We start from the raw sequence: 12,702 nt of genomic DNA, 5'->3' as shown, positions 1-12,702 counted from the left end.
ATCGTAAAGATGCCTTGACTTGTGCAGACCTTCTAGCTTGGAGCTTCCAAAGGTTTAAGTCACGAGTGGCAGGTTTTCCCTGACACCTTTTGCTCAGGTACAGGTTAATATGGTTGGTTGTACATCATGAACTGATATTACTGTGTTACCTAGGATGGGTCAGATGAGATCAGGAAGCCATTATACCAATTTTTCATTCCAACAAGTCAAAAGCTATTGCCCAAATACAGCATTTTAAAACAAAAACAGTTCAAAAATTTTGCCAATAGTTAAGACAACAGTTTGAAAGGATTAGCATAAAGAGAAGAAAAGCCCATTAGGTGTGGTTCCCATCCCCGCTCGGTGACAACATAATGCTGATGAAACATCCGTTCTGAACTATCGGCCAGGTTCAGTAACAGGCTCATGCACAGCTCCAACCCTGCAAGTAATTCAAGACCATGTAAATACAACTGGACATCAAAATTAGGGTAGCAGACCTTCTACTCATGTTCTTTGGTTCAACAATTTTTTTTCGAGCACTTATTCTGTGCCAGGTTCTTAGTTTCCAAAGGGAAACAGCAGAGGATATGCCCATGAAGAAGTCACTGTGTAGGCATGACTGAAATGGGGATTAAGCAAAAGCATCCATAAGGAGCTACACAATGATGCCCACATGTTTCCTTTGCTTCGCACACCAAAGACTCTTTTAAATACAATGTCAGAGATTTTATAACGTTCCCAGGAAAATCACCTTCTACCTTATTCTTTTACCCCCCCCTTTTAGACCCCAAATGGTACTATGCACCCTCAATCACACCCCCTTTTCAGATCTGGATCCACTGGGCTTTTGGCCACTTTCCCTAAACAATCACGCCACACTCTCAAAGGCAGACAGTTTGCCCAGAGTGGAGGATTTTGAAAAGAATGTGCCATTGGCTATGTGTGTTTACTCTTATGAGTAGGTTCCAAAGATGCTTGAGCAGCAGCTTAAGCCATTGGATTACGCTGAAAAGCCCAGAGGTGACCCTCTTGACATCAGGCGCCCTAGAACAGGGGTTGCAAGCTGAGGCCCTTTATCTCTCCTTGCACCACACACACTCCCCTCTTCTCACTGGCCAACGCTTGCTACGTCAAAAGAGAACGGACGTTGCACCAGCCAACTGTGTCCTTTAGCTCACCAGCTCTGCAGATGAGGATGCAGGTCTTGGAGGCTATTTTTAATCCTCAGCAAAATTAACTTGGCGCAAAAGTAGCAGGAGTCCCTTCCCTGGTAGGAAATACTTGTTACTGTGAATCTGGTACATAAAAAAGAATCCACCCACTAAAAAAAGCAGAATTAGCACGGGAGTTTGGGGCTGGATGTGTTTCCCTGAAATAACTTTTTTTCAGGTTTCCTGTGGCGGCAGTGGGCACATGAGGAACGGAACCTGGGGGCGAGAGCCAGAGGGTGCTTCCAGGACCTGACCATGGCTCTCCCCAGAGCTTCCTCTGAGAGGATCCCACCAGGACCAGCAGAACACAGTGGGTCTCTCCTGCCTGTGTTCCGCTCCCCTTTTTTACAGGTCCTCTTGAAAATACTCGTTACTTGAGTTCATGTGCCACTGGACAGCGCCATTTGGCAAGAGAAGCAACTCCCTTAAGCCAGCAGCAGAAATAAGCAGATATGACTCTACATGTTTTTAAAGAAAACTTTGAAAAAGAATAGAAATAAGTCAATGTCACCACCTTCAGGAAGCCTTCCGTCATTTTCCACTAGACACTCTCTCCCCTTACACTTCAACTCCACAGCATTTCCCTATTTCCCCCACTTATAGCAACTGCCACAGGCAACCCTGGAGTGGAATTACCTCCACGCTTTGCTCATTGTTCCCATGAGAGAGAATGGCCTGGGTGAGTGTGTGGGTCTGTGCAGGAACTGTCCTGCACCCCTCTACCTTCACAGGACAAAGCTCTCAAGAAATATTTCATGATGGAATATTACGTAGGACTGAAAAACAACTTTAAAGATGACCAAGTTCAACTGGCATATTGATACGAAAAACAAGGACTAGAAAGGTTTCCAGTGATTCGGCAGGCCAAAATTCCCAATTCCCACTCTGAGACTCTCTCCACTCCCTCTGCGGAATTTTAAATGCTGCTTTTTCGCACCTACCACCTTTGACAAATCGCACTTGACTTTGTCGGTTCGGGAATATAAAAACATGTTTGGGTATAACAGGCTTTTGCTCACAAATTGTCTTGTTTCCCTATTAAACATAAAAGCACACTTTGAGAAAACAGAAGATCCACTAGTTAAATTGATTTCCAGATGTATTTTACATGTTTTGAGGTTTCTTATAAATACAGCTTTGGAAGGTTGGATTTTAAACAATTTAGCAGCCTTTTTCTTATTTGCTCAGTTTCTAAGACACCGAGAACAACTTGAGAACCAGAGAATTCTCGAGGCTATCAGGAAACAAAGAAGGCAGTTTTGTTCTGTGGACACACGGCCGAGCACGGGGTCCTACCTTCACGACGGATGTGGCTTTGGCTTTGCAGCAATGTGTGCGATAGCTTCCACTGGCACAAACGGCTCTAAGTCAGCCATCTACTGGTGTCCTCAAGTGTCTGGGTTTCCCCATCTTCACAGACTTGAAGGGGCACCCAGATCGGAAGCCAGCCCCTCTGCCTTCTACCAAGTTCATTCATTCCTTCACTTGCTCCCTTTCAAACATTCTGGCGGTCCCAGCCCAAGCCTGATGCTGCCTGGATGGAGGCCAACTCTCTCCCAGGTGAGGTTCCGTAATGACCCAGGATGTTATTTTTAAATCCCCTGAATTCTACTCAATTGTATGGCTTCGATATAAGGTGCAAAGTTCCAGAGGAACAGTTTCTCCCCAGACCGGCCAGTGGCACTGCACCAGTGTACCAGGTGAATAAAAACAGAAGAGCTCAACAGAAATGCAGATGCAAACCCAAGGCAGGCTCATTACCTCCATTCCTTCCAACCGTCGGATCCTGTCCCTTCACAGGAGCGTAAACCTTCCGAAGGCCGTGCCCGCATAGTTGTTCAGCATTTGTGTCATTTTAAACACATCACGGAAGGCTGTTCTCTCCCTGTGACTTTATGGATTGAAGGGGGATGTCTGGACATGACCTTTTAACAGCAAGACTGAGGTGGGTACAATTTTCTGCAAGTGCCCGTTCTGTGGCTTTTCTCAGAGGAAAAGAAAGGACCACACGGATTTAAGATGCGAATACACAGATGCATGCGTGCGCACGGCAGCAGCACACGCGTACACCTGGAAAGCCCAGATGCCTCACTTTCCCTCCAGCAGGCTGGGCTTCACAAGCAAACACAACTCAAGAGGAACAGGGAAGAGCTCCAGAAGGAAAGACAAAGAGGCTGGAGGGCTGAAATTCTTCAAGGGGGAGGGAAGGGGTCTGCGGAGGAGCTGGCCCCCGAAGCCCCCACCCCTCAGCCCTGACCTGGTGGGCTTCGCTCCATCACAGCCAGAGCAGGGAAGGGGAAACCCTCAGGGCAGGAGGCCAATGGTGGCTGGAGAAACAGCAGCACTTGGGTCCCTTTAGAAGAACAAAATCACAGTGCTTACTCCCCAAAGCCAAAGGCGGTGATAACCGGGTCTACCTGCCCAGGTGCTGGCTCGCATCCTTACTGGGGGAGGGGGGAAGAGAGCTATTATTTAACAAGGACCCGGTTTTGTCTTATTTCTTCATCCTCTTATAAAACCTTGGAGGCAGGGCAAGGGTGCTGGTCAGGGCCCCGAGCTGTATTGTGAGGGCACACACCTGGAAACCTAAATTCTGCACTGACTCAAAACGCCCTCTGGAGGCCAGGTGGGAAGAGCCTGGCTTCAACCACGAGCCCCGGGCTGTAGCCCGATCCCTTCTTTCCAGTGTTGCAAGTCCGGGCTCCAGTGATTCGTAGCATCAGTGAATGAGTCACCCACTCCTATCAGGCTCTTAAAAAGTCTGTCCTTTTCTTCTCTGCCCAGGCTGCATGGGGCTGCACTTCCAAGTCTCAGAAATCATGGCTTTTACCTCTAGACAGGCTGGCAGGGAATTTCTGGCAAGAGACACTGCTCATCCCGGGGGCTGTGGGGTGGGAGCTTGGGGCAGGGCTGAGATTGCCCTGCCCATTTTGGGGGGGGGGAGGTTCCTCTCTTTGAAAACCCAGAAGCCTTTTCTCCTCCAAGGTTCCCTACACTTCTACATCCTTTCAACTAGACTGCTCCCGGAGTCTTGACGATTGCTTTTGTTCAAAGGAATTTTCACCTTTCTCCCTATATCTGGTTCCTATAACCCAGGTACCGCGAGGTTATTTTTAAGTACCTCCCCATTCCTCTCATCTTAACGATGGCAGGGCAGGTACAACATCTGTGGGTTTCAAAAGATCTGCGGCTTCTTTTGCCCCCCTCGGCAAATGCTTTCCCATCTGCTGAGCTCAACAATGGCCTTATTAAACAGCATGTGAAGCTGGCTGTCTTAAGCCTTCACCATGCAAAAAAAAAACCTTAAGAATTTCTCGTTTTCAAGAGAAAAAAATAATTGGGGTGGTTTCTGCTCTTAAATTAGATTTCATTGTTCCTGATCCTTCTATCCTTTGAACTGGTCTTTTTCATGCCCTTATCACTTTTTAAACATCAGAACAGAGCCTTTGAAGATGACACCAGGCAGGAGGTATCAGCCTCCTCCACGGACCCTCTCCTCCTTCCCTTTATGACCTATGCCCATGACAGCATCAGCCACAAGCCTACTGAATATTCCAAAAGGAACCAGATCACTTCACTTTCATATGCCTCAGTCTCCACACCTATAAAATGAGGTTAACCCGGAAAAATCTTGAATACTCCTGCCAGCTCTACAATCCTGTGATTTTTAAAATGTATTCCACCAAATGCAGCTCAGCTTTATGTCCTGACACCTGTTCTTCCAACAACTTCCCTGGAGAGTTCGGTTTGGGCAGCTTGCAAGTTTGTGTAATAAGTGAAATCATCCTGCAGGCAGAAGCCATGTCTCACGCCCTGGCTCCAGAAAGGCCTCACTCATCACAGTTCTCTGGATGCCAAGGACGCCAAGGCAAAGTGTCCCCCTCGGAAAAGAACACACAATCCTGTCAATCACACAGGTAGGACTGGCTGATTTTGTAGCACCTTTTTAATAGCTCACATACTTCTTTTTCTCTCAGATTGAAAAAAAAAAATCTTATCTTCCATTTGGAAGATATTGAAATGTGAGGCTCAGTGTCTATGGCAAATCATACACAGAGATGAGAGGGGGCAGAACTCGGCTGATGGGATCACAGGTTTTGCCTCTCGTTATGCTTCACTCCAAACAGCTCTTCCCTGAAGCTTTGCACCTGGCTCCAGGCTCCGAGTAGGGTGGCCAAAGAGCCATCATCCAAAATGGGATAAAATCCTGGGCAAGAAAGAGGTTGATAAAGATAACCAGCAGGCACAAACCAAGGCTTTCCCAGGTGGACAAGTCTGTCTGTGCAAATTGGGAAGGATGTTACCTGTTTAGGTGTAATAGCGGAAGCTAACAGAAAATGCGTAATAAAATCACAGACGTGATCAGCAAGTTGGCCGACAGCCCCCTTGAGGAAATGGTTCCATCAGCATCTCACTCTTGAGATTTCCTACTTTCCTGCCTGCTCCTCCTCCGTCTCCTTCCTCTCCCATCCCCATCGGTTGGAAGGAACCCCTCAAGCTCTCACTTCATTTGACTCTTATGCCCTCTTCTCTAGGCAAGAGCCTCTGCTTCTAATGCTTTAACAAAACCAAACCAACCAGAGCAGCATCTTCAGGACACAGCCCTGAATTACCAAAAACGATACCCTACACCCAAAGACAAAGCAGCAGCCACACCGAGATGCAGCCATTAGCACAACATTGTAAATCAACTATACTTCATAAAACTTAAAAAACAGAGACAAAGAACAACAGACAAATCACACAAAGCTGAAGGGAAGAACTGAGCCCCGCCTCCATGGAGGAAGCCACCCGGACACCAAAGTTTCCCAGCAGGAGTAAATGGTAGAGGGAGGAATTGCTGCCGGGAGCACGTCCTTTAAGTAGCAGTGACCAAAGCCATCCTGCCAAAGCAATTCAGGAGTGTCTGCTCTCAGAGTTCCCATTGTGGCTCAGCCGGGACAAACCTGACTAGAATCCATGAGGATACAGCAGGGGCAATCCCTGGCCTTGCTCAGTGGGTGATGGATCTGGCGTTGCCATGAGCTGTGGTGTAGGTCGCAGGCTAGGCTCTCATCTGGCATTGGCCGGCACCTGCAGCTCCAATTTGACCCCTAGCCTGGGAACCTCCATGTGCCGAGAGTGCGGCGGTCAAAAATAAATAGAACTGCACACATTTTTAAAAAAAGAATGTCTGCTCTCTCTGGTCTCCCCCATACTTTTCTTCTTCCAGTTAAAATATGGCTTTCCATGTAACAGCTTGAGTTCCTTTCCACTCGATACATTTTTGATCCTGGTATTTCCCATGCCTCTCGACGCCCACTCGCCTCTGCTGATCCCGTGCTCCAGCCAGCAAGGGCTGCCGCAGGGAGGCTCAGCAGAGACGGGCAGAATTAGGACACAAATAAAGGAACTGAGGTATTCACACATGGGCAGCTGCAGGGATCATTTGTTCAGTGAAACAGATGCCAAATCTCAGTCAACGGGAGCATTTATGACACATAATGAAAAGGCAGCAAAGGATACCATGAAGCAAACGAGGAACAGTCTGCTGCGTTGGCCAAAAGCAACGACCGCCCTGTTAATCGACCACGAGAAATAAACTGAAGAGTGATTTATGTTCATTGTAAAATCTGTCAACATTTTCAGAAAAGAAGTGCATTGTGTGTGAAAGCTGTGGCCATAAATTTGGTGGCTTTAGCCTAGGTGGCTGCCCAGAGCTGAAGAAGAGACAAGATAACAGGAAATTCTCCTCTGATCCTTAAGCCGTCTTGCCGAGCCTGAAAAGGACTATAAATCTCTTCCTTAGTAAAAGCCAAAGTTACAGGAGACGAAATGGAAAGTCCTCCCACTGACGACATGTGCCAAGACAGCAGCAGTACAGGCACCAAAAAAATTATACTCGAAAGCCCGCATCGACCAGAGAGTGTCTCCAGGCTACTTACATCAGTGTCAGGTCCTTTATCCGCACCCGGACAAGAAAAAGTAACGAACTCATGGCACCTCTTGTGAACCACAAAACAGCAAACTGGTGGAGAGAAAAGAAAACTGAAATTAGAATAGTCTACAGGTAAGGGACGAGCTTTGTTTTCCCAACAGGGCTCCATTCTGTCACAAATCAATTTCATTTCACTACGGACAGAATCTCATCAGAAGGCATTTCCTCTGCGACTCGGCAACATTTGGTGTTGACTGGCCTCCGTGAGAACGGGACCAACGAATACGGGCACTACCGGGACCCAAGGAGACCCTCGATCTGTGTTCCATTCTCTAAAGTTGAAGGAGAGGGGGCCAGACAGTGTAGGACAGTTTTCCCAAAGTATAAATAAGCCAGGAATCAAAATGTAAAGTACTCTGGTGCTGAAGCTCCCTGATGGGCTAGTGGTTAGGATTTGGGGCTTTCACTGCTGCAGCCTGGGGTTCACAGTCCCTGGTCTGGGAACTGTGATCCTGCATCAAGCCGCTGCATGCTATGGCAGAAGCAACAACAACAACAAGCAGCCCTCTTTAAAAAAGGGCAATCAGGGATTCCTGCTGCGGCTCAGTGGTTAATGAACCCAACTAGTATTCATGAGGATGTGGATTCGATTCCTGGCCTCGCTCAGTGGGTTAAGGATCTGGCATTGCTGTGAGCTGTGGTGTAGGTCACATACGTGACTCAGATCCCGTATTGCTCTGGTGTAGGCCAGCAGCTGTAGCTCCAATTCAACCCCTAGCCTGGGAACCTCCATATGCCCTGGGTGCAGCCCTAAAGAGCAAAAAAAAAAAAAAAAAAGCCAATCAAGGAGATGAATCTAAAGCTGTGCCTCTTGTCCCCTCCTGGCCACCCTGCCATGAAGTATTGTGTATTGTCCTCTAACAAGACACACGGACATGTAAACACTGCTAAGTGTTCTACCCTGCTAGTACAACAAAGGAAATAACTTATTATAAATACATGAGTATCCCCTAAATGTGGACTGCACAATTTTCTTACGCAGAATTCTGAACTCTTGAAGACATAAATCCAATCGACAGAAAACAGCTTTTTTTTGTTTGTTTGTTTTGGTTTTTGGCTGAGTCTGTGACTTGTTGAAGATCCCAGGCCAAGGAGCAAACCTGCAGCACAGCAGTGACCACGCCAGATCCTTAACCTGCTGCACCACAAGGGAACTCCAGAAAACAGCCCACTGAAATGAAGAAAAGCTGGGAACACGGTCACACCTCCTTATATCTGTCACCGATGCTGTCACCAGTTTGGGGGGATCCCCACAAATCCACCACACAGTAAATATTTTCTAAACTCACCGTGCTTTTGTTGCAGACTCCTGAAGGTGAAGCAATAAAAAAAACTATTAGTTATAGAGCTTAACCAGTAACCTAAGATTTTTATAAATGGAATAAGGTGGAGGATACGAAAAAAACCAAGGACCTAGAGATCATCCTTCCTCAAAAGCTTCAGGTCCAGCTCCAAAGACCATTACTTACAGCTCCACTGTTCTTTGCTGAGCAGCATGGTGAGCAGCCATGTACCCCTCAGAAATGCTGGCCGAGTCTCAAGTCTTCAGGGCAAGAGGCAGCTAGAACTTTCCCAGACTCTTGGCTCTTCACTTCCCCCACCAATGATACTACAACTCCCTGTCCACGTATCAACAGGTGCAGCCACTGTGGTGGGTGGAAGGGATGGCAGGTCGGCTGGGGGTTGAGACCAAGTCATGTACCTAAAACTAAGCAAGAACTTAAAGGGCCTGGAGTGGCCAGTAAGACAGAACATTCATGACAAACATGAGAAGCCACCAAAAGGTCTGAACAAGAATCACATGGACTGGAATTCCCTGGTGGCCAAGCGGTTAAGGATACAGCATTGGCACTGCTGTGGCTCAGGTGTGATCCCTGGCCTGGAAACTTCTGCATACCGAGGACATGGCAAAAAAAAAAAAAAAAAAAAAAGAGAGGGGAGATAACAGACTAAAGCAGAGCTCGTAGCTTGTGATGAGCAAATGATGCTGATAAACATTAACAGAATAGATTTGGGCCCTAAGGGCCAGAGGAAGTCTCCTGTATAGTCCAGGAATGAGAGAAATTGCCCATCAATGTGCTAAAAAATAGAAGGGAAGCCAGGGAAAGAAAGCAGTAGGACGCCCAGTGTTGAGCATCCTCTCGTGCATCATTTTGATGGGTTGCTTCACACATGTCACCTAACCGAATCCTAATGCTACTTCACATGCTTCGACGGTCTGCAGAAGGGACAACAGCGTACTGATCTCCGGCATCGAGCATGTTTTAAGCACACAATGTAGACAGAAGAAAGTGGAAGAGCACAGATGGACAGAGGGATGGACGGACCAACAGACCAGAAAGTCTTAGGTAAGTCGTGTCCCCTCCTTTGGAGTGGAACCAGGATTTGCACCAAGGTTTCTGGGATCCACTGCCCCATTCCCTCCACCACATCACACTGGTTGATAGAAGCAGAAAAGGTATTAAGAGAGGCTGCTGAGATCTGCACACAGGTGACAGGGAAATGGGTACATGAAGACATAATTATAAATATATTTAATAAGTATATGAATATAAATATATGTAAGGACATGTAGGGGGGGAGTATGTGTAGGAGACCCAGAGGATGAAAATATGTGGGTACACCAAATGAGACAAGTAGGATAGGGGGTGACTGTTTTCTTTTTAAATAGTCTTAAGATGGTCAGAATACAACGTCACTGGCAAAGGACATCTTTTTATGAAAAACTTCGGGCTTGGCATGAGCAGGCAAATTGGACATATGAAGGAACTATCCACAGCAAGGTGAGCCCTGAAGTTCTCGTCAAGAGCATCCTTTCAGAAGCAGAGACGCCCCAGTGAGGGGTTCTCCCTGGCTGTCTGCCAAGCCTGCCCATTGTGCACAGCTGGGGCAGGAGGACCGGACTGTAAAGCAACAGAAAAAAGAGCCCCCAGGCTGCCTGGGCAGGGCCAAGCCACTGCAAAAGGCAGCACGTCACTCCTATGAGCCTTCAGAGCACCAGCCTTACCACTGCTTCTGCTAAAAGCTTCTCTGTTGCAACACCCTCTAAGGATGGCTGATCAAGCAGTGCGGGATGGCACAATTCATCTCAACGGCTCACTCTCCCCAGACCCAATGTCATCTCTCATTCATTGGAATTAGAAAGAGAAATCACTACTAAAGGGTCACATGAGCATTATTTCCTCATCATGGTTTATTAGGGATATGGTGTTTTGAAAAGACAGCATTCTGATCCCTACTTAATTGTTCAAACATTCCAGTCCTTCATCTCTTTTTAAACCATTTCTGCACTCAGGTGAACCCCTATTTATCTAATCCCTCTAAATGGTTTGCTTTTTGTACCTGTCCTTTCTATCCCCATTAACCATTGATGCAATTACGTGTCTCCAGCGAGAGATGGATCTACCGAATGCCTTAAAAAAATCCCATATCCAGTTTCGTCCTGGAGAGAACTAGCCCCTAGATGCACAATATAATCTAAGAGAGCAGCACAAAGCCCCACCCTCAAAATTACTTCCTCCCAACCCGTCTGAGCAGCCCCTGCCATTCTCCCTTATACAGGAGGATCGCACTTCTCGAAGTTACTGGATTGACCCAACAGGAGGGGGAGAGAAGGGTCCTATGTTCTAGAGAGGCGCTCCCATGGGATCGTTATCCGAGCGACAAAGACCCTGCCCGGCCTGCTCAAAGACTCCAGATTCAGACCGGATGGAGAATGTGCCAGGGCCCCCGCCTGGGGGACTCATCCAGAAGAAAAAGCCGGGTCACCCTCTTGGCTCACTCCCACCCTCAAGCTCAGTGAGAGGAGCTGCCAAGAGGAACAAACCTTGGCTGACTAGCTGGAAGCAGGGTTTGCCTGGAGAAGGCTGTGCCGGGAAACTGAACAAGGGCCAGAGATTCCAAAATCACCGGTGGCTGGCTTGACCTTTGGTTTCACGTTCCAAACCAGGCTGGGTAATTCTTACTTTGGAAGACCATATGACGCAAACCTTTGAGCAGGTTTGCTAGGGTCACTGGAGGAGGAGGAAAAGACAGTAAAACAAGAGAATACACTGGGTTCCCCTGGACCTGGACAGCAAAGACCTTCCTTGGGCTAAAGATGAGGAGCTATTGTCTCTATCCTCTTATTATTTGAAATTCTGAAATTCTCTTAGGCGGAGCAGGGGAATTGCTGGTCCTTATCACAGAACAGGCTTTCCATACAGGTTTGCCAGACCTTGGCGGGCAGGTGGGAAGAAATGGGGACATGTGGCATAGCAGCTGCTGCCTACTCCATGGTTTGTGTCCTGGAGCCGGACATCTGGCCCTTCTATAAGCCTTTGCTTATGCAAGCCCAACCTGGCCAATACAACTAAGAGGGAGCTTCATGGTCAAAGACTCTGGGTCTCTTCTGCTTGTATAACCAAATGAGAGGTTTTAAAATACGAAGCTACCCTGCAGCTTAAAGCCACAAAGTAAATCTTCAATTATTTCCTAAGCACAAAATCCTGTTCCCCTAATCCTCGGTGATATGCTCATGCTGCCCGGCAGCGCTGGATAACACACATAATGCACAACTCACACCAAGCAAACCGCAGAGGACCAAGACTAATAAAGACCACACATGAGCCTGGCCCAGGAATGATTCTTCACGTTCGCCTGGCTTGAAGATTGAGGTTGACTCGCTCTACCGATGCGCATCCCATGCTGACCTTACTCACACAGGTAAGAGGACAGAGTTTTCACCATCTGTGAAAACCACGTCTCAGGATAAGTCACCTACGTTTGCCTCAAGGATTCATCAAAAACACCCCCTCAGATACAGGTGTGTGTGGTGATGCTGACACGTGGATGTTCGTGGTGGTTCTCAGTCATGCTCAAAGAGAACCAAAACCAGCCAAGGGCAGGCTGAGAGCCACCCAGTGAGAAAAGCCACTCTCTCTTCTGCCACTGCACCCCCACCGGCGAATTTGCTAGGAGCTGACTCGACTCTACTGAGCCCAGGCCTATCCGTCACACAGAGACCCCCAAGTACTTGGTTTCTGTGAAAAACATCACTGTCACACAGACGGACAACTGGGGGCTCTTAATACTGGACAAGGTTTCCTAGAGTGGACTTGGGCAAGTGGGGAGCCCAGAGACATCTTCACTCCATTCACGCACATTAGAAGGAGTCGGCTGCAGTCACGTGCTTCCGGCTCCTCACTGCAAACCCCTCCTTGGGAAAACGACCAACAGATCACACACACACACACAAAGGTGATTAGTCACCACCTCATCCCACGAGGAAGACTATTATTAAAAGAAAATAGCAGGTGATGGTGAGGATGAGATGAAATTAGAACCCTTGTCCACTGTTGCTAAGAATGTAAAATGGTACAGTCCCTGCAGACACAAGTACGGTTATTTCTCAAAAAACCAAACATAAAACTACCACATGATGGAAGATAATGAGAAAAAACATGTGCATATATGTACAACTGTGTCACTTTGCTGTACAGCAGAAATTGAGAGAATGTTGTGTATCAACTGTAATCAAAAATATGTTTAACT

The 12,702-nt window shown here is 47.4% G+C and overlaps 1 protein-coding gene across 2 annotated transcripts in view; it reads right to left on the bottom strand.

Moving 5' to 3' along the window:
- The window catches only part of PRKCA (protein kinase C alpha), a 386,579-nt gene that overhangs the window by 228,343 nt on the left and 145,534 nt on the right, over window positions 1–12,702 (bottom strand). For both annotated transcript variants that reach the window (XM_047759338.1, XM_047759339.1), the window contains exon 3: window positions 7,118–7,200. In XM_047759338.1, the coding sequence (XP_047615294.1) occupies window positions 7,118–7,200 (83 nt within the window). The remainder of the gene's footprint in view (window positions 1–7,117; window positions 7,201–12,702) is intronic.

The sequence above is a fragment of the Phacochoerus africanus genome, chromosome 14 (assembly GCF_016906955.1).
Source record: "Phacochoerus africanus isolate WHEZ1 chromosome 14, ROS_Pafr_v1, whole genome shotgun sequence".
Classification (NCBI taxonomy): domain Eukaryota; kingdom Metazoa; phylum Chordata; class Mammalia; order Artiodactyla; family Suidae; genus Phacochoerus; species Phacochoerus africanus.
This window is presented reverse-complemented; position numbering and strand designations above follow the sequence as displayed.